At 40.4% G+C, this 22,611-nt stretch overlaps 1 protein-coding gene across 12 annotated transcripts in view; it reads right to left on the reverse strand.

The window, feature by feature from the left end:
- The window catches only part of cadpsa (Ca2+-dependent activator protein for secretion a), a 186,166-nt gene that overhangs the window by 27,096 nt on the left and 136,459 nt on the right, over positions 1-22,611 (reverse strand). For 6 of the 12 annotated variants that reach the window (XM_069677542.1, XM_069677539.1, XM_069677536.1 and 3 more), the window contains 7 exons: positions 18,529-18,670; positions 12,858-13,013; positions 11,697-11,844; positions 9,795-9,869; positions 7,694-7,777; positions 7,196-7,228; positions 3,743-3,850 (listed from right to left, as the gene is read on the reverse strand). In XM_069677542.1, coding sequence (XP_069533643.1) covers positions 3,743-3,850; positions 7,196-7,228; positions 7,694-7,777; positions 9,795-9,869; positions 11,697-11,844; positions 12,858-13,013; positions 18,529-18,670 — 746 coding nt within the window. Of the gene's footprint in view, positions 1-3,742; positions 3,851-7,195; positions 7,229-7,693; positions 7,778-9,794; positions 9,870-11,280; positions 11,296-11,696; positions 11,845-12,857; positions 13,014-16,839; positions 16,975-18,528; positions 18,671-22,611 lie in introns of all 12 variants that reach the window. The other 6 variants (XM_069677532.1, XM_069677531.1, XM_069677530.1 and 3 more) reach the window with 2 other exon arrangements.

Here is a 22,611-nt window from a genome sequence, read left to right on the forward strand (position 1 = left end):
GAGCGATTCTTGAAACAAACTTGGGGAAAGCTCTAATCTCTCCCCATGACGACTTTTTGTATGATTCATAAGTTTAAATATTTGACTAAGTGTCTTAAACATCCAAAAGTATGTTGTTTAAAATCATTTATAGTGGAATGCTATTTTAGGGAAGGACCTAAGCTAAACCAATGGGCCATAAAACGGTCTTTCTACGTAACGAGCCGCCTTATTGTGAGCATGTATGGGACACAGGTTGTAATCCTCACCAGGGGAAACGGACAAAACAGATAAATAAATTAAGTCAGCAGCCCACCAAGGGAGGGGAGGGGCCGCCTAACAAAGCAAAGATTAGGGGGAGTCCATACTGACCTTATTTTAAGAAGACGACACCCCCCCCAACAAACACACACACACACACACACACACACACTGGGGTATTTGCTCTGGTGGCCTGTAACACTCTAATTTGTGGGGGTTCATGAACATTTTCTTTTAACTAATCTGTTTGCTTCAGAGTCTACACATACAGAGTCATGATGAATAATAATATATAGGAAATACAGTGAAAACCTTGTTCTGCTTGTAGCTAAAAAACAAGCATCTGTGTGCTATCAAACCCCGCCCCCGCGACTGAAAATGACACCTGATGCATAAAAACAGTCGTCTTTTGAGGCCATATTCCTTCTTTTGTGTCGCCATCCCTAACAAGATAAAAAAAGACAAAAATTGATAGAGGGGAAGATAAAAAAATGGCAGAGTGACAAGAAAAGCACAACAGAGCTGCAGAGAGCAGCCAGAGACACCTTCATCGGCCTGGGTGATGCCGCGGGGAGAACTGATACAGAATGACAACAAAGAGAAGCCGGGCTGAGACACATCCCGGCAGAAGCGCTCCTGCGCAGGAATAGAGGATACACGGCCGAGCAGCGGGTCAAGATGTAGCAACAAGCAGCACACATGGAGCGGCGGACACCTCTCTGTCACCTTGTGTCAGGACAGACAGAGAGGGAGAGCACGGGAGACGGGTTACACCTCAAGGCCTCAACTCAACACAATGGCACAGGCAGACGGATCGACTGTATGCAAGACTACAGTGTTCAGTCTGCAGGGAGTCAACCATTAACACGCACGCTCAGTCAGGATGCAGAGGTGACAGTTACATCAGTTACAGAGGATAACATACGGATAATGTCCCTGAGTGATATCTTCACTGCACTTAAAATGTCTACAATGAGTTTTAAACTGGTTATGAAACAGTCTCTACTAAATACTGATGCCTCCATGTGACCTACAAAAGCAAACCAGACCATTAGCGAGTGATTAGCTACTGTTATATGGTTATCCTTAATGCCTGTGTCTGTGTCAGACCCTTACGAAGCTACTGATGCAACCAAACGGAAGAGCCTACACTTACATTGTGAGTAGTAGGTTGGCTTGTTAAAGGGATGCAGGATGACAATTTTCTGTAGGGAACACAAAATGTACAGGACACTATCAGCAAGGAGATAAAAAGAAGAGAATAGAAGTGCTACAGCCTGGGCACACACACGTCTCAATCTGTAACATGTGTTTTGTATCAAAAACAGATCCAGACCTGACTGTTTACAATCCAATGAGTTAACGCAAAATAACATCCACATGAATGCAGGACCCAAGGTTTCCCAGCATTGCCCAAAGCACCACACTGCCTCCACCGGCTTGTCTTCTTCCCATAGTGCATCGTGGTGTCATGCATTCCCCAGGTAAGAGACGCACACGCACCCGGACATCCACATGATGTAAAAGACAACGTGATTCATCAGACCAGGCCTCCTCCTTCCATTGCTCTGTGGTCCAGTTCTGATGTTCACCATTGTAGGAGCTTTTGTTGGTGGACAGGGGTCAGCATGGGCACCCTGACTGGTCTGTGGCTATGCGGCCTCATACACAACAAACTGTGATGCTCTGTGTGCTCTGACACTGTTCTATCAGAACCAGCATTCATTTTTTCAGCAATTTGAGCTGCAGTAGCTCTTCGATTGTATCGGACCCACAGGCCAGCCTTCGCTCCCCACATAGATCAATGAGCCTTGGCTGCCCATGACCCTGTCACTGGTTCACCAGATTTTCCTTCCTTTGACCTCTTTAGGTACTGACCACTGCAGACCGGGAACACCCCACAAGAGCTGCCAATTGTTCCTGCTTCCAACACATTAACTTCAAGGACCAAGGGTTCCTCACACGTCCCACCCACTGCCAGGTGCCATTGTAACGAGATAATCAATATTATTCACTTGACCTGTCAGTGGTCATAATGCTATGCTACTTGTCACCTGATTGATTACCTTTATTGAAATGTTTTCTAATGATTTAATGAACTCAATTGTTCATTTCAAGTCTTCTTTGAATCATCATGACATAAGTTTGTTAAATAATTTAACACTTTAGAGTAAAATAGTCGATAAACAAGGGGATGCTTTAGGGTGTTGCTACCTGTGACAAGTCGCTACCACAGCCTCCTGACAACCAGGGTAGGAATGTACTAATGCATATCTACCCTCTCGTCTAATGGGGGATGTCACGGTGGCCATGCCCTTTTCTGATTGACATTCCCTGCTGTAACTTGGCTTCATCTTGCTGTATGGTTTCACTCGTGTGTTGGGTACATTTGCCAGAGCTGGTTAGGTTTAGGGTTAGGGTTAATTTGCTGGTGGTTTCTTGCAATGTGCCGGCTGTCTTTTCACAGGTTAATCCACTTCATACAAACCCTTTTAGTTTGAATGCTTCTTTTAATAGGGACACGACCTGTTTGTAAGTCCTGAATTATGTATACAGAATCTGTGGTGGGTGGCCGTGAGTAAACATGGAGCTAAGCCACATTACAAAGTGATCTTTTGTGCCTCTTTTACAGTTGATTAACTGTTGTTGCTGTTCCTGCTGACTCAGAAAGACAGAGCACCGCTTAGGATTACTCCTCCTCAAAATCGGCACAAACTGCACACAGACACAATGATACAAAGAGGTAAACAGAGGACCCAGAGAGAAAGACAAGAGCTCAGAATACAACTCATCCCACTGCGGGGTCTGTTTGAGCACATTTTGGGAGAAATCTTCTTGTTTGACCTAAGTCGAGGCTCAGCAGTGAGGCTTAGAGATTTACTGATTGTTTTGGTGTTGCTTGACCTCTTCTCTCGTAATGGAGGCAAACAGTGTCATGGGACTGTTGATTACAGCTCCAGTTGATTACAGTTTGTCAGCCAGGAAGAAGGACAGTGATGCTTAAGTACAGTCGGCTTCGCAAAGTGACTCGCAAAGACCCAAAAAGACACAAATGTGCACGAGTTGTTGGCTGAGGAGAAGAAGAGAAATATCTACAACTTGCTATACTAAACATAAAACCATAATGGCACCTATTTTTAATATTTAATTTAACGGTTGTTACTGTTTATACCACTATAGGTTACTGTTAATGTTATCTTAATTATCTTAACTCCAATTGTATCGTCATAAATATTGTAAGCAGTCTTTAAAAAGCTGTCTGAAAAGGACAAAAGTACCAAGAGCTCTGGCTGTGTGTGCACCATCCATAGATTAAAGCTCACATGTATGTAGAGACGATTTCAATCAGTTATCACATGACTGTAATCATTTGACTTTGGTTCACTCTGCAGAGAGAAGTGACTTAATCTCCTCCCTACAAGCGATCACAGGTGGAGTGAATGAGACCTTGTCAGTGCTAAGCCTCCCTCTGATGGAGGCGGAGGTGCTGAGGCTTACTTACATCAAATAATCTCTCTATGTACACCTCCTCGTTGACCTTCTCCCGCAGCATGTCCTGGGAATGTCGCACAAACGTCACATAACCGTCAGCAACGTCCATCCCTGGCTTCTGCAAAGGACAGAGAGAGGAGAGAGGGGAGAGAGAGGGGAGAGGGAAATTAGAGAAGGGCATTTGTTCAGCCAACTGATTATTGTTTCATTCTGCACAACTGAAATTATAGTACCTACTAAATACATATACATAGCTTGAATCTCATTACTCCAATAAACTATGGAGCCGTTAGGGGTCAGGTCAGACTTATTGTTCAAACCTTCAGAGCTCAAGTTTGAATCCTAAAAGAGATTACAAACAAATTATTTAGCGTACTGGTTAGAACACATCGCTCTATACAAACACCACATATTTCCAATTAAAGGTTTTTTTTAAGGGGGGTTGTATGAGGTACTCAATATTAAGTGTACTACATACGGTACATAACATAAGCACACTGGCAGTTAGCATGCTAGCACAAATATAGCCTGCGGTTAGCATGCTAGCGCAAAGATAGCCTGCGGTTAGCCTGCAGTTGGCCTGCGGTAAGCATGCTAGCACAAAGGTAACCGTTATGCTGTCGGTGTTAGCTCAGCGGGGTGGGCGTGTTCTCGCACAAGAGAGTGAAAGTGAGCTTCTGGGGACAAAGAGCCCAGGAGGAGGGGCCCAGTTTGAATGTGTTGTTGACAAAATGCAGGAAAAATCCTACTTATTATACCTTTAAGTACAGTGTTTACTGTTGCTTGGAAACACCACCAGCTGCTTCTTCTTGTGGTCCTTTGGAAATACTAATGCAACCATCCAGTTTTTTAATCCTAAATATCAAACGTGCTTGAAACCATCAGCTGGCCCCAATGAGTCCGTTAGCTGGTTGGAAGGTTCATGACAGGATCTGAAAAGCTCTCACATTACCAGATTGTCTGGGCTGAACATCTGTACCAACCAAAACCCAGGCCAGATTTCACCTGAGATTATCAAGAGGTTGAATCAGGTATAAATGGGACCAATAATCCTGTAGGCTGAGCCCGCGAATTGAAGTTGAAGCGAATTATATAAACATTCAAATTGAGACAGTTAAAAAAAAAAAGTTATAATTTGGAGAAGAGGACTGTTTGCATCGCCAAAACACTGTTTCATTTACAAGGTTGCACACTCGGAACTGTGGGGCAATTGTGTTCTTCAGTCAGCTCTTGACAGAGAGTCGAGCTTGGCTGGGAACCAATCCTCACAGTCTGGGCATGTGCAAAGTGAACAGGGGCACTGGAGACAGTTGGGTTTGATGGGGAGAGCAGATTGTTCGAAGGCCTGCCATTCTGACATCTAAAATATTCACTGAGGACAATGCATTTATTAAAGGGACGTTATTTTCTATCTTTCATCAACATATCTGAACATTTCAGAGTCTCTCAGCCTTTTGGCCTCAGTTTGTTTCTGCTGTCCAGCTCACTCAATGAACTCATGGCTAACTGCTCCTTAACGTAGTTAACACATCTGCAATGATGCTCACAACGTGTAAATGAGTGTCTTTTTTGCCAGTGAAACTCTAATTTTGTACATTAAGGACACAATTAGCATGCTGGGCTGGAAACTGCGACCCCTGCCAGCGTGCGCAGTGCCTCGTCACATTCACTGACAGGCCATTAATTTGAAATTTGGCATGTTGCTGGGGCCGAAGTGTTGGCAGCTTATACAGATCTGATGCCTATCCACACATACACGCACACACACACAGCACCACCGCCACCCTAACAGCAGAATGGGCATGTGTTGTAAAACATGGACTCACAATGTGTACTGCATAACGAGCGAGGCACGAGGCATGGCTGCCTGTCAGTGTCTGGCCACATGCATATGAATGGACATTCGATGTGGAAATACGACCACTGAAACCATCTGGATTCTGACTCAACATGTGAAAGCATGGTCAAATATTTGTACATGAAAGAGAAACACACACAAACACGCACAAGCATAACCAGGGAACAAAATGCCCTCTCTCTCTAATCCTTAAAACCACCTGAAACTTTTTAAAGATTAATGTGAATTGTGCACTTCACATAGTAAAACGTATTTAACACTTTATAGAAGTCTAAATTTATACGATTAATTCGGAGGTTTATTTACTTATGGAATTGAATTATATATAGTTTGCATAGTGAGACAAAATTAATAAGGAAACCAATTGAAATGACTAATGCTAGTATTGTTGCAAATGTGTCTCCTCAAAATGATCTTAAAATAGAATTAATTTGCATGAGCAAATACATTTTGTATACTGCTTCTATCTGTATTTTCTTTTCTAACACATCTGTCAACATTTATACCCCATAAACACAGGGTATTTAAGGGACCATGTATATCCCTAATCATTAAACCTTTTAAACACTGCAAGGGAAATTTTGCAAGAATATTTTGAAACCTGAATTTTTCATATTAATGTCAATATTCGCTGTCTGTCTTCTTTTCTGCTTTTAACAGCTGTAACTAGTTGTGTTTTTGGCAAGGTCTATGTCTAGTTACAAACCAGCTGAAAAATTAAGGGGCAAATATTAAATTATCCCAGGAATATGGGCCTGGTGTCAGCTAATAAGTCACAACATTTTCCAATCCACTATAAAATGAAACATAAATCCATCCATTTTCTATACTGCTTATCCTGTTCAGGGTCGCAGGCAGGCTGGAGCCTATCCCAGCTGTCATTAGGCGAGAGGCGGATTACACCTGGACAGGTCGCCAGTCAATCACAGGGCTGACACACTCACATTAACACCTACGGGCAATTTTAGAGTCGCCAATGAACCTAACGAGTATGTCTTTGGACTGTGGGAGGAAGCCGGAGTACCTGCAGGGAACCCATGCATGCACAGGGAGAACATGCAAACTCTGCACAGAAACACAGCCAACTTTGAACTAGGAACCTTCTAGCCTGAAATAAACATGTTTGAGGTTATTGAAAAAAACATGTCTCCATGAGTTTGCCCACTTAACAGCACTGACACGTTTTAGACATGTTCTTGTGAGAACCTGCTCAAATCATATCTTGAGGGATTCTTATTGAGAATGTCCATTCAAAAAATATTGGGTTACAAATACTTAACCAATTTATTAAAGCAGAAACAAAATTTAAGTTTGATTGAACTATGGTTCTGCCAGAAAATATTCTCAGCTAATCAGCAAAGTCACTTTGACGCTTGATATCACAGTTATGCGTCTGTTTGGACAACTCAAAGTATGTTTTAAAGATTTAACAAAAATCGTCACCTTCCTAAATTTCCTCCAAAACATATCTGACAAAGCAACTTATTGATTCATGACTGTATTATGCAGGTAACGGTGTTGATTACTGAGATTATCAAGGTATTTATAATCTTTCCTAAGTACACACACACAAAAGTGACAGAAGAATAAATATGTCTCACTTACAGGTACATCCACATACTTTGAGGCAGCTTTCACCTGGAAATAAAGGAGAGAGAATTGGGTGAAAAGAGGACTCCAGCTGTGGCACCACCTTTCAGAACACAGGCTGCCGTGGTGACACCGTACAGCCTGTAGTTCAGTGCACAGTGAGCCTTCAACTGTGACTCATGTGGTGTTTCAACTGCAAAAGTGCATCCTGGGGGAAACCAGCTGAGGTGTTCAGCCATCTGGAGACTTAAAAACTGTCAAACTGTATTAAAATTAGCGTTAAAGTATCATGTGAAAAAAAGATTGCATGAATGTGGCATCATTCATTTCATGTTAAAACAAGATTCTAAATTCATTGTTTCTCGAATAAAAAGGAGAACCTCTACTCAAAGTTATATTAAAACAGAATGTTACTGTAACTGAAATGCCAGTGGAATTAAGAATACCAATATTGTAGGTACACATTTCTATTAGGAGGACAGTGTTGGAAGTATATGTCTGTGTGCTACGTACTGTGAAAGATAGGAAGGAAGAGAAGAGCGTCCCCTCGTCGTATCTGGAGAGCTTGGCTAACACGCTCTCTAAAATCACCACAAACTGAAACAAGGAGGTGAAGAGGAGAAAAGGCTCAGTGGATTTATTTTACATACAAACATGCAGCAATACCCCAAAGTACAAATTAAAAAGTCATTTTAATGTAAGGAGGCATAAGCTATAAATTGTTGTATAAAGTGTCAAATGTAAAAACACTGAAGGTTGTTAAACTAAAATAATTATTATTTATGCATTAGCCTGTGAGCTCTATTTTATGGTCCTTTTGCTCCCTGCCATGGTCATGTCTTTGCAGTCATTTTAGATCATTTTATCTCCTTGTGGTTGTTTTTGTTACGCTGTGGTTGTTTTGTGTCTTTATGGTTGTTTTGTGTCTTTGTGGTTGTTTTCGTCTCCTTGTGGTTGTTTTGTGTCTTTGTGGTTGTTTTCATCTCCTTGTGGTTGTTTTGTGTCCTTGTGGTTGTTTTCATCTCCTTGTGGTTGTTTTGTGTCTTTGTGGTTGTTTTTATCACGTTGTGGTTGTTTTTGTCACGTTGTGGTTGTTTTTGTCTCCTTGTGATTGTTTTTGTCTCCTTGTGGATGTTTTTGTCACGTTGTGGTTGTTTTAGTCTCGTTGTGGTTGTTTTTGTCTCCTTGTGATTGTTTTTGTCTCCTTGTGGATGTTTTTGTCACGTTGTGGTTGTTTTTGTCACGTTGTGGTTGTTTTTGTCTCCTTGTGGTTGTTTTGTGTCTTTGTGGTTGTTTTCGTCTCCTTGTGGTTGTTTTTGTCACGTTGTGGTTGTTTTTGTCTCCTTGTGGATGTTTTTGTCTCCTTGTGGATGTTTTTGTCACGTTGTGGTTGTTTTAGTCTCGTTGTGGTTGTTTTTGTCTCCTTGTGGATGTTTTTGTCACGTTATGGTTGTTTTTGTCACGTTGTGGTTGTTTTTGTCTTGTTGTGGTTGTTTTTGTCTCCTTGTGATTGTTTTCGTCTCCTTGTGATTGTTTTTGTCTCCTTGTGGATGTTTTTGTCACGTTGTGGTTGTTTTAGTCTCGTTGTGGTTGTTTTTGTCTCCTTGTGATTGTTTTTGTCTCCTTGTGGATGTTTTTGTCACGTTGTGGTTGTTTTAGTCTCGTTGTGGTTGTTTTTGTCTCCTTGTGATTGTTTTTGTCTCCTTGTGGATGTTTTTGTCACGTTGTGGTTGTTTTTGTCATGTTGTGGTTGTTTTTGTCTCCTTGTGGTTGTTTTGTGTCTTTGTGGTTGTTTTCGTCTCCTTGTGGTTGTTTTTGTCACCTTGTGATCGTTTTTGTCTCCTTGTGGATGTTTTTGTCACGTTGTGGTTGTTTTAGTCTCGTTGTGGTTGTTTTTGTCTCCTTGTGGATGTTTTTGTCTCGTTGTGGTTGTTTTTGTCACGTTGTGGTTGTTTTTGTCTCCTTGTGATTGTTTTTGTCTCGTTGTGGTTGTTTTTGTCTCCTTGTGGTTGTTTTTGTCTCCTTGTGATTGTTTTTGTCTCCTTGTGGATGTTTTTGTCACGTTGTGGTTGTTTTTGTCACGTTGTGGTTGTTTTCGTCTCCTTGTGGTTGTTTTTTTCTCCTTGTGATTGTTTTTGTCTCCCTGTGGATGTTTTTATCTCCTTGTGGTTGTTTTTGTCACGTTGTGTTTTTATTTGTCTTGTTGTGGTTGTTTTTGTGTCCTTGTGGTTCATTATGTCTCTTTGTTTCATCTTAAGTCTCTGTTGTCCTCTTATATCTAGTGTTTTTAGTCTCTCTGGTTATTTTGAGTCTACCAAGTCTGTTGTTGTTTTCCATCTCTTTGTGGTCATTTTCAGTGTCTTTCTGGTTGACTTGAGTCACATTGAGTCTCTTTTTGGTCGTTTTTTAGTCGTCATTGTTTTTTTTTAAGCGTTTCTTACTCCTTGAGTCCCTTTGTTTAAACATTATGTCTCTTAAAGTATATTTGTCTTGCAGATTTGATAAAGTGTTAGCAATCACTTCAGTTGCAGCTATGGCCCCTCTGACACCTGGGTTTGTGTTATGGCTAAATGTTTGTATCCATGGTGTGAATTTAAACTGTAATATTTCGTACCTTAGCCACCAGCAGAGTTATCATCTCCTTCACCGTCTCTTCTATGAGATTGTCAATCTGGGAATGGTATTGTCTCTAAAGAGGAAGAAAAAACAAAGTGTTACTTCACATCCGCAAACCATGAAGTGACATTAAAGGGAAAAGTAGACTTCTTTTATATTAGTTTTAATAAGTGCAGAATGCTGATGGACATAGGACAGTTGTTTATTCTGAAAAGAGCAGCAATAAAGCAAATTTGTTTATACTGACATCATCACCACGATGTCCACAAGGACAAGAAGCACCAACCTGTGAGAGTCATGCTCACAGTTTCAGCAATCACTCCAGTGTTTTGTCAGATAGTTCGATTTTCTGATGATGAATTAACTTAATGTTGGTGTTCTACTTCAATATATGAGACATCATTAGACATGTGGTGATGGAAAGGACAGAGTGAAATGAAAAAGGGAATTAGATTAAGACTGATTCTCTGGTTTCTTGAGCACACAACTTGTTCATACAATCCAAATGTTAGAGCTCTGGATTACTTCACATCTTGGCACTGCGAAAATAATTTATTTTGGTACCCAATGTATCTGAGGTGCCAAATATATATTCATTGTTATTAAGAACACACAACAATGTGCATACAATCTGCATAAAGGCTTTAGTAATCAGAACATTGGACTCTACATTTGTATTTATCACAGCCCCTGTATCATGAAACATCAGAGCACTACTTTTTGTGAAGTGTGAGCAGAGACAATAATATATACTTCCATCAGTAAAAAATTTGCATGTGAACTATTCTTAAAAATCTGTAGTGCTTTTAAGGACTGATACATTACTACAAAATAAAATGGTAGTGAAAGCCCTGCATTAATGTTAAAGGATTTCAGCTGCACACTGCAGAGACGTGAGGGTGAGCGCTAACAAGAGAACAAACACACACGACAGCTTTATACCAAAGACCATTCTGATTATTTGAGAATAAAAAAATTATGTTAAATATGTTTCTATTGTTTTTGTTCAGCCTTTAAAATACTTGTTTTTTATTTTGCCTTACATAATTAAAAAGTGCATTTTCAATTTAGTCTGGTAATTTAAGTTGATGGAAATTAGCTTTATAACCATTTTAAGGTCCTTTTAGTTTCCTGTCAGGCCGAGCCCGGTGATGGACTGATTAGTCGTGCTAAAGAACGGCTGTCATGGAAACTCAGCGGCAGTATCGGTGCGAGGAATCCTTTTGTTCAGCCTTGTAGCACCAACAGAAAGAGTGAAAGGACTTAGCAATAATTAATTCATTGTCAGCTATTGGTATCAGTCTCAAGATTCTGCGAAATATGAGATCTCTCACTTCTAGCCCATGTATATTCAATACTATTTACACATATGCTAATGAAATCCAAACAATTCAAGTGTAGGAATACAGACAGGGAAAACTGATGGCTAATTATACATTTGGGAACCGGAGGGTGAGATTTCAATTGAATTAATACACACTTACCCAGTCTCTATTAAACTTTCACAAGACAGAGAGGAGGGAAAAAAACGAGGCATAAAAAAAGAGAAAGACAGAGGTGACATGGAACATGTCAAATTATGTGAATAATACAAAAGAAGTCAGAGACAAAGAAAAGAGGAAGAAAGATGTTCGTGACAGAGAGAAAAAAAAAAACAACTAAAGAGACTTCCTGACTTTTATCTGACAAGAACATTTACAGGAGGTTTGAGAGACGTTTATCTTCATTCAGCTGCAAAACTTTCTGACCTTTATGTGAATTTATATTTAAAGAGGGGAATTTGTGAGGATCCATGGCAGGTTTAAACTTTCGAGTAGGATAATATAATTTAACCCAAAACACAGGGCTCTTGCTTTTTAAATCAAATGAATTACGAAGAACATTTCTTCTCTTCTCCCACCTCCTGCCCCAGGTCCATGGCACACAGCTTGGCAGACTGGGCCTTGGCATCCACCATGACGTTGAACATGGTGCAGATGGACTGCGGCACGCGGAAGTCTGTGGCCCTGCTGCTCTTCTGAAGCTTGGCCTCGAACGCTGCCCGAGTCCTTCAGAGGAGGAGGATAGGACAGTAGCAAAGATTATTGAAGTACTGAGGACAGAGTACTGCTCCCCGCTCCTAACTGCCAACCCTAAATAAAGTAAATAATACTTATTTCCACAAATTAAGCTGTATTATGGGATTTTAAAGCCTCTCGTGCTGCCAGAAAGACTGTTTAGGTAAAGAAACTCTGAAGCCTTTGTGTGTTTAAATAAATTTGTCAAATTTAAATATATATATATATATATAAAAACCCTTCCTCTGCACCCACACTGCAGAGGAAGATGGTTTTATTTTACTACAATACATTTAATTGACAGTTTTCCTAACTTCTCATTGCTTTCCAAATTTAAAATACATTTCAGAACATATAGCTAAATTATAAAATCAAAGCATCTGTTTCCAACAAAAATAGTCTTTTAGTAGCACACACCGTTTGGTGTAGATACTTATACTAATACTAATATTTTAACTAACCCTAAAACTTTTACTTGTAATGGATTGGTTTAAGACTTATTTGTTTAACTTGTATTATTCTTTCTCACAATGACGCTATTTATTTTCTGTTCCTGAAGGACAAGAATCAGAAGTCACATAAGCCACACACGCAACAAGGTCTTAGTCAGGGAACAAGGGTCATTTACAGGCATCTAAGACACGATGAATGCTGTCTTATATTTTGCAATAACAGTCTCAGGTTTTCAGTAAGGATGTGTTAAAGACCTACTTTGGCCCTGAGTTAACACAGCCCACTTATTTATTTCAGTGAGGCCAGTTCTGCAGCACGTCTGAGGTGCAAACACTAAAAATCACACTGCATCATCCGGCTCAACTTTCGCTGCAACTTAATATCAGTTACATTCTGGTAGATTTATTTATCTCGTGAACGTCACATTTCTACTTTTTACTTTGTTATCTTTGTGACAAATGATACAAACAGAACCGTCCACATGTTACTAACATGTTATGATAAGTGCAACTTGGCTGCAATCAGACCCGTGCTTATTTAAAGTGTGTTACCGTTTTATACAGGACTCGATCATGTCACTGGACATCAGCTTCAGCCGCGTCTCCAGGTGTTTCCCAAACTCCTCCTCTGGCCAGTGGAGGTCTCTGATGAAGGTCTGCAGAGCGTCCAGCTTCCAGAAGAGATCTTCTGACGTCCCTGAGCCGTTACTGTGGGGTCACAGGTCACAGGTCAGAAATCAGGAAAATAATGGTGTTTGTGCGATGGTTATTATGAAAAACTAAATGAATATATGTTCTAATATTTCTATTTTAAAAGTGTGATCACATGAACCTTTGGTACACCGTGCACAGTGTGTAGACTGCACTTTAAGCAGGATCCATGCTAACACTGTTACACACACTGCACTGAGAGTGGAGGTGAAAATGTATGCACGTTCCATCCTGTCATTTACACATCAAGCAAAATAAGTGAGTTAGACTGTGTGAATGTGTGGGTGCAGGATACTCGTCTTTGAGCTTTATGTGCGATGGCTTGTGAAACAGTTACGAGCATGAAACTGGCAGGACAGAGCAGCGAGTGTGTGCTCAGAAAGAGCATACATTTTGCCATTTCAGTTGCAGGTTATCAAAACAGAAACAAGAGGGAAGCATGAATGCTGCATTATGTTTTACTAGAGAGGTTCAGGGTTCTCACTCTTTTCACAGAAATCGTTGTAAAATATAAAACTTTTTTCCAATTAATCAGTTTTGAGGACATTTTTATTTTCGATGCATCAAAACAAGAAAATCCAGGATGAGTGAGAACCCTGAGTTCAGCAACTGGAAGAAAGGGTCACATGTTCAGGTTAAGTGAAGGACTACTAGGAGCGGAATTAACAGCAGTGCTTTAGCTACCACTGACAACATTTTGGAGACCAATCAACAGCTCTAAACTCAACTCAGTCCCTGCAGACTGAGACCACACAGTGCAGGGATAAATTCAGACACAAGGGACACCCAGGAAGTAGAAAGGAGGGTGGGCCAGGACAACTTCGGGTAACTTGGGGGGAGGGGAGTTTTGGGATGTAAAGGTATGAAAAGATGCAAGTCCATAACCAGGACAGAAGCTACCACCGAGGTGAGCAGTGAACAGAGTTTTGTTGGAAATGTGGATGTTAAAATATGCTGTCAAATCAACTATCAGAAAATGCCTGAGCTTTTTGACAGACCTACATCACATCCTGTTGTGTTTAAGTACAGTTACAACAAAGCCACTGATGATTCTCAGTTCATTCATTCCCGGTAACCGGACAGTGAAAGTGAAAGTGAACACATAATAAACAGGCTTGTGTTGGAAGGTCAAAATAAATTTGTCAGGATCTCTCGGCCAAGCGTTGTGAAGTTTACTCTGTTTTAGATTCTTGATGCTGAGATGCTGAAGTACAGCAACTATATCACATTGTATCCAAAGCAAGAGAAGAGAGGACTCCTGCATACTGTCTTTGACTCGCAATAAAGGTTGCTAGAACTCGATATTTTGATCCTTAGACCTTCATCACGTTTTGATCGAAATTACAAAACTTTGTTCAAAGCGATAATCTCGATTCGATACTTGCAGAGACTGGAAAAGCAGCCGCTTAGCTCCGCCTACCCTCTCTGGCAGACCAACCACTGCTGGCTGATGGAAAACGCGTCAGTAACTGGGCGCTGCTGGTGATTTTTTACGTGAAAGTTGCAACAGACACCCAGTCTGTAATACTGTAAATGCAAAGGCTTTCATCAGTGGGCCATAGGCTCAATCACCGTTGTGTTACCTCATTCGGCGATAGTGACTGAACAGACATTTATTTAAATGAGAATCTTTGAGATTATTACTTTAAAGTTTAGAGAAAAATGACTTTAGCTCGTACTGTAACCTACTTCAGCTTATGACCAGATAACTTCCAGACTAATTGCATCCCCCAGCCTCAGCTGAACTCTCTGTTAAGTTTAAGCAAGTGGATGTTAGCATGTAGCTGCTAGCATGGCGGAAGAGTAAGTCTTGTTTATATCTATTTATATAAAGTATTGTTTTGTACTGTATCATTTCAGTACAAAAACAAGCAGGGAATCATTTTGCATCGAATAAAGATGAAATAGACAAAAGATTCATGACTGGAAATGATGAAATAGCACAACCTCACATCTGCACACACTCATTTCTTTAAGGAACAGTCATGCAGAACATGTTTATCCTGATTTTATGCTTTAAATTGCTCTTCCATTTTTTTCTCTGTTCCCTTGTTATGCTTTTGCATCTTTTCAGACCATAAAAAAATATGTGTGTGGGAGGGGAAAAGTCAATTTCCAAGTCACTGCCTTCTCCATCCATCCACACACGGCATGTCTTGATGTTGGCATAAACGTGGCTTTGGGTGCGAATTAACCCCAACAGTTGCATCAGACTACCACAGCTATTTAGGTTCTTTCGTACTAATTTATGCGCTCCTCCTCCTCCTCCTCCTCCTCCTCTTTCTGCCTTCGCTCCTTGTGTTAAGCCAGTTTGGGCTTTTCTACAACACTTCATGTCTCAGAGAGCTTTACTGAAACACGTCTACCTTCCCTGTTGGCCGATTTTTTTTTATTGAAAACCAATTAAATTCTAATGTAAAATGCAGCTCTCATAATTTCAGACACTTTCGGGCTGATGTTTTTTGAAACTGTATCCACGAGAGAAAGGAACAGGGCCGTATGTGCTGCAGCGACACGGTCACACTCTGCAGGATGCTGCAGCGTATGAAGGAGCTTTTACACCTCTGATTCCCGTTGTTGGTGCAGACGATCTTTCGCTTAACTTTTCAACGTGCCATCTATGACATGTCAAGTCTTTTCTGAGATACGCAGAGTGCTTTTAATGATATCTCTCACAAGATCACATACGTATTCATAGATAAAACTGTGAGTGAAATGAGAGGCTGTAACTCGCTGCTCATCAGACTGAAACAAAAAGGCTGCACTCTTGTTTTTAATAACTGTGTGCTGAGGCTGCTCAGCTTTGGAACTCACATTTAAGAGTGAGAAAATAAAGAAGAATGTGCTAAATTAATATGGAAACCATGTGGAAATAAAAAAGAGGATTAAATCATAAGAATAAATAAGTTCATTTAATAAATCTGGAAATAAAATGACATATAAATAAAATAATTAATAAATAAAGAAATATAAGTTTAAAATAGACAAAGAAATAAGAATATTGAATTATTTCATGCATGCATATGGTTATTTTTTCATTTTATTTTCTCTTATTCTTTTACCTATTGATTTTAAAGCTGTCAATAAACTCTTTTTCTTTGTATTCTGTATGCATTAACAATATGTAACTCTTTGTTTATAATTCTCTGTTGTTTTTATATTCCTCTTTATATCTTCACATTTTTAAATTTACTTATTTATTCTTTTATTTAGTGAAGCCACATTTAAACTTGCTCTTTTTTCATATGACTTCAAACATTTGATCACGAAAAGCAATAAAAAATGCACATTTGTATGTAATTTATAATTTTCCTGCAAGAATAATTAATAATAATTGTTCTTATGCATCAAAGCCTCTTTTTGCCTCTCTTTAAAATCATACTGTAAGTATTGTTTTTGAAGTGTGATATACATTTTACTTACATTTTTAACGTCAACCAGGTAAATTACCTTAAATTTATGTTAATAGAAAAGGAACAAACTTTCAATCTGAAAACAACTGTTTTATGATAAGAAATCGAGCACACTTTAGATTTAAAACTAATTTGGCTGATTTAAAGTAAACGCATTATTTTTATTTGCAGAAACAGCGTAAAATATGAAACACGTAAAATATGCTGATTTTCTTAGTCAGCTGGTAAAACAGGTTTCCATTCGTCTTTCACGTTGTGCTCATACTGTCGATAGTGTTGACAATAAAAGAAACCAGTATTGGATGTATAATTGTTCGAGGTAATCCTGCTGCTTGGGGGTAGTCTGCCTTAGCCACCACGTTCATGCCAAAGACATGAGTGTGTGTTTGAAGCTGAAGGCCGATACACACTCTGAGTCACAGTTAGCTGCCATCCAGTTGGGTGGAGAGAAGCTGGGCATTTGTGGGAGGTTAACACTTGTCACTGTTAGATTTGGTACTTTAGGCATTTGGAGGTTGACATTAGGCAGAGTGCTTGTTCTAGTCCTGTGGAGAGAAGCAGAGTAACAGAAGACAAAAAAAAAACACATTTACAACAAACATGCAACGAATAAGTCAAACTTAGAGCGACATGTAGGATGTGATTTCATTGAAATATGTTTGCAGAAAGAGAAAATTACTCGATGAACCAAAGACATGAGCAAAGGTTTGTACATCTTGTTCTTAATTAATACCAAAATATCAATAAGCACACAGTACAGTAAGTCATACAGTAATATTAGTGTATTGCGTGTAGCTAGGTTTACAGCACTATAGAGGAACAGAGCTGTTTAAATCAGCATATTGACTCTGGGGATCTGAACATATGGCAAATGATATGTTCATGTATTCAGCTGAGGCGGAGACGAGTTAAATACAAACTGCTGAAAAAGAGCAACACACAGACGGGACCACATACCTTCATCTGATCCCAGTCTGCGCTATTGTATGTGCTATAATGTACCAGCAGATGCACTGCTACCGTAGCTGATGGTGTAGTCTGAAGCTGTTTATATATAAGTCACTGACGACGTTTGTACCACACACTTCTGGACAAAAAACAGAGTACATGTAAATGTGAAATGAGAGATTGTCACACACCTCCCCAGGCGGATAATATGTAGTGTGCAAAAGACAAATGGACAGTGACGTCTAACCCGTTGCCACGCAACGAACATTTTGCACACGGCTTGCGCTGGTTCATAAAAAGTGGCAGTTCGTTTTTAGCTAAAAGTTAGACGTTTTAACAGAAGCTACGTTTCAGTTGTTTTCACAGCTTGTGTGCGTCCGTGACCACAAGTAAGTGCTAACGTGTATTTATTGTAAAGACTACAGTTTCTGTTGGCAATTTATATCATAATATTTTAAATTAACAAGCTAGTTTATGTTAAGTAGTATTTTTATCCTGGATCCTAGCCTATTTAGAAGTATTTCTGTTATAAATTATGGTCTCTAATAGCTGCTTAGCACTGTTTATTTCTTATGTATAAACTTTTTAGTCTTTATTGTAAGATTTATGTTGATTGTAGAGATGGCATAAGGTGTATGTAGATAACGTAGCTAACGTGGATGTCTTTTGTTTCCTCTTTATTTTAGAACCACACTCCCACGTAATATTATAAACAAGAACAGTGCCTCTGTGTACCTTTAATTTAGTGAACAATAAATGCTCAAAGGAAACCCAGCCTCCCGTGTCCTGACTAGACACCCCATATGGATGACTAAAATTCCTAACCACAAGAGCTTCATTACATGTAGGCCCACCCAGAGGTCCACCTACTAGTTTTGTTGTGGCGTGAAAAACTCCAAAACAACTTGACATCCAACTGCACTGAGTTACTGAACTTAAAAACACTGAGAAGAGATTTGGGTTACGAAACTAGACTTATCTATGTCTTTGTATAACCAATGGCAGATCATCATGTGCAGAAATTACACTTAAAGCTAAACGCTCTATCTGTGCTAAAATGTGCTACAGAATCTATAAAGTGTAAATGGCTTAATCATCACATCCCTGATGCAGGTGAAGACGACAGGTAAAGGAAGTTAAGGCATCCTTACTTGACAGGTTCCCAGGTCTCCCTCTCAAAGCCTCTGTGAATGGACTGAGCGATGGACGACTCCATCAGGTCCACATATCGCACCACCAGGGGGGCGTACAGGTCTTGCAGGTGTTTGTGGAACCTCCCGTTACACAGGTTATCTGAGGGAGGGCATGAGAGGGAGGAAATATGAAACAGATGCAACAAAGCACATAAAAGGTCACGCTGAGTTCGTGTGGATAATAAGAGCCTGTTTTAAGTACTCTTAGTATTTTTTCTAAGCAGCCCTGAGGAGCGTTTATCATCGAGATCTATAACAAACATTTCCTTCTTAAAAAAACTTTTGCAAAGCAGAGTTTCAGAATATCTTCAATCCTCCATTTATTACATAAATATTTACTTCCCCGTCTTTTCAGGTGCTTCGCTGTGTTTCTTGACTTTTTTATTACTTACTTTATTGTGAAAAAAAACATTTCAGTCAGACAACTCACGTTGTTATAGTTTGAAACCTTTATCGCAGCAGCAGAACATAGCTTGTGTTTGCCGTCTCGGCTCCGACCTCATCACTCCTCCCAGATTTATTTTACATTGCAGAAATTTGAGGAGTGATGAGATCATATCTTAAACCCTCCTATTCGGAGCATGTAGGTGGAAGGAAGAGCACAGTACTGGTGCAGGGCAGCGATGGCAAAGACAGAGCAGAGGGAGAGACCGGGAATCTTGCAGCTTAAATAGGACACCAATTGGGAGGAAGTGTTTTTCAGGTGACTGTGGAAGTGACGCATATCGAGTTGTCTGCATGAACTAGCTCGCAGGCGTCGCCCCATTAACGGGACACATTTTATTTGGAGCGCTGACAGTGAAGTCGACTGGAAGTGATGTCAGAAGACAAACAGCTCGCTCAGCCAATAGATTGCTTTATTGGAGCGCTTGTCCTGGACGCTCTCAGTGGATGTGTGAATCTACACATTCTTTATTACATGTATGCTCTCCTACTCGTTATTTCAGCTGCTGAGGCAGTATGAAACAACTGATAAGAGACTATACAATGACTTCTTATACTACAGCGCTGACACAAACATCAGTAACAAGTAGATAACACAATAAAGGATGACCTCAGGTTAATCAACATTGCAGACCTCAGGGGATCATTTGGTGACCTAAGTTACTTGGCACGTGCGGGGAAATATGGAGGGTTGGTCAAATTTGCGGAAAAGTTGCGGCATAATCAACAATTTTTGAGAAGGTACTGCAGAGGCCTACTTCTTACCCTCCCCTCTATTAAAAGACGGAGTTTGAGTTTCCCCAACTGGAGCTGAACGCATCTCTCCTGTCCTCTCACTGTAACTTGTGTCATGGAGTGCACATTGAGTGAGTGGTGGAGCTAGCATCAGAGAGAGAGAGCGGCAGAGTGACAGTAGATACGAGTGGAGCAGAGAGAAAGTTTATATTGAACATCCTCGAGGGGCTTCACTCCAAAAGTTTGAGGCTCAAGCCAGTGCTCCCCAGAACGTGACGCCCTGGGAGACCGCCAGCAATGAGTGACGAGACCTGTTTCTGCACGCATAACTTTACGGTGCTCCGGCTCTGAACTCAGCCCTCCTGTTTCTGCGATGCAGCGACGCACGTTGTACAAAGCAACGATAAACAGCAAAACATTTGAATCATGTTGATACCACTTAGCCTTCAAAACTGAGGGTCATTTTATTCAAAACTCTTGTGGATTCAACTTGACGGCATAAATACTGTGGTCCTAAATGGTCATCTGTAGTCTCGATTTTATAATTTATTAGAAATGTATTATAATTATTTCGCAGACCCCCAGGCTATGGCGCGGATCCCCTACTTTGAGAACCACTGAAGTAGGTGTTCCTGTCCATTCTCGGTTAAAAACAAATCTGATGGGAAGCCAAAGAAATGGTTGAGTCGCCCTGTCCCTGATGGTAATAATGAACAATGACAGAGGAGGCTACTGTTTGTGACTAACTCTTCATTAGCAGGTGTGGCACAGCACATCCACTTTTCAATCTTTGTGAACAAAAGGTCGGAGTCTCGGGGTATTTCTAAATCTAACCCATCAAACACATTTCCCCTCGTCTCCGCCGGCTCCCAACTGGTAAAAAGGCAACACTGACAAAGACCACAGGAGATAAAATGGAGGCCAGTGTGTGCTAATGTGATGCCTCACGGCTCCATGCAGCGTGTCTGCTTTTCCTCGCCCTCTCTCTCTCTTTGTTTTTCTCTCCCCCTCTGAGCATGTGTGTGTTTGTGTTTGTGTGTGTTGGCATTGGAGTCAAGGTCGATGATACACAGTAGGTGCAATGTTTGTTGTGTTCCCTGATTGCCACTCTCCCAATTAGCCACTTGAGCGGCTGCTGTCCACTTGGATGTGTTGTGTCCAGGAGTGTGTTCGCAGGGCTCGCCGCGGCCCAGCTACCACTGCTTTAGACCTCATTAACTCCTCGAGTGGCAGTCCAACTTTGGCGCCTGTCTGGTGCTAGGGCTATTTACTGCTACATACTGTAAGTGCACCGCTGTGGGGCAACGGAGCAGATGACCTTCTGTGGAAAAGATGTCCCCGTGATGATACGCTTCACTACAGTGTGTGCTTGTCACACTGTGTGGGCAGTGGCAGCTCTGCTGGGTCTCCTGTTGGTATTAAAGATGGTTTCTTGTATGTGATGATATTTGTATTTATAGTGTCATTGCTTTTATTATCAGGGGACACACATTGATTTCCCACTGAGGTCAGAGTTGAGTCATGACTAGTTCTCCAGCTGTGAACACACATGTTAGATAATGTTTTCTGAGGCCCTTGAGCACCTCGGGGTCAGAGGCCATAACCACGGTGATGACATCACACCATGAATGTATTTTGAGTCAATCTAACATCAGGCTGTCTGAAGGCCGGGTTCAGACGATGAGTCTTAAAATCACATTTAAACTCTCTTTGCATCACAAAAATAAAACCTTTTCAACTTTCAGTATATTTTCAAAATAAGGGCGCATCATTCACAACACAGGATATTATTAGGATAATGGTGTGTTCCAGATGGGGCAATTACCACCTTATGTAACCTCTTATGATATTAACGAGTTGCAAACAAAATGGAGACTGACCCAGACACGGACAGCTCTATTCTTCAGGGAGAATTAAAGGAGAAATGTAACCGCCATATTTAATATCATTTAAGAGTTAAATGCTAGATCATGTTTCCCTCAGGGCTATAATGTTTACTGATGCTTGGCAACAGCCTCGCCGTTGTGGTCCAGCTCAGAGAGTACTGATGAACTCACACAGGTTTTAATCTTTAAATATCAAGCATGTTTGATATTTCACCCCTCTCCATCATTGTTAGGGGTGATTCAGGTATTAATTGTAATCTGGACCCGGCGTAAGTTGAGGACTGCTACTGCTAAAAATCAGATTTTTCATCTTTTTTAATGTTTGTAAAAAAAAAAAACGGTACCCAGCTGTTTCAGGAAATCACTGCACTTTTTTAAATGAAGCTATATAGTTGTGAGTTCATTTGAAACATTAACGTCTTCAGTAAGACACAATGGGCTTGGCAATGAAGGCCTCAGAGAAGAAAGACAGTATAAGGGACACACTAACACTGTGTATTTGGGTTGTGGTGTATGGTTTAGATGACGTTGAGAAAAGTAGTAATGGAAGTTGATTGATTTGTCCAACAGATCAAACTAATTCTGATTAAATAGACTGTTAGAATGACTGAATAAAATCTACAATGACACATGAAGTACATGTGTTGAGATTCCAAACAGCTGTGCGTCAGTAAAAGAATAAAGTGCAGATATAACAGAGATATTTGTTCAGATAGGACACAGTTCTCTGCTTATATCCTGCAGTAAAGATTCCAGCTGACTGATTACAGTCTGGAAATGTAACAAAACATGGGGGGTCTGTTTTTTACAGTCGTCTTGTAATTGCTAGCGCGGTACAATTTCCCTCCATCTGTTAGCTGCAGAATGGTGTCGCTTCTCTCGCCGCTATGCACTTCAATTTCCATTATTACACAATTGACAAGATGCAGCAAATGAGAAGGTGGCCAATTTGATGACACTAACAAGTGAGCATAAC

The sequence above is a fragment of the Semicossyphus pulcher genome, unplaced genomic scaffold (genome assembly GCF_022749685.1).
Source record: "Semicossyphus pulcher isolate SPU_LCO1_2020_fin unplaced genomic scaffold, fSemPul1.0.p SCAF_3, whole genome shotgun sequence".
Classification (NCBI taxonomy): Eukaryota; Metazoa; Chordata; class Actinopteri; order Labriformes; family Labridae; genus Semicossyphus; species Semicossyphus pulcher.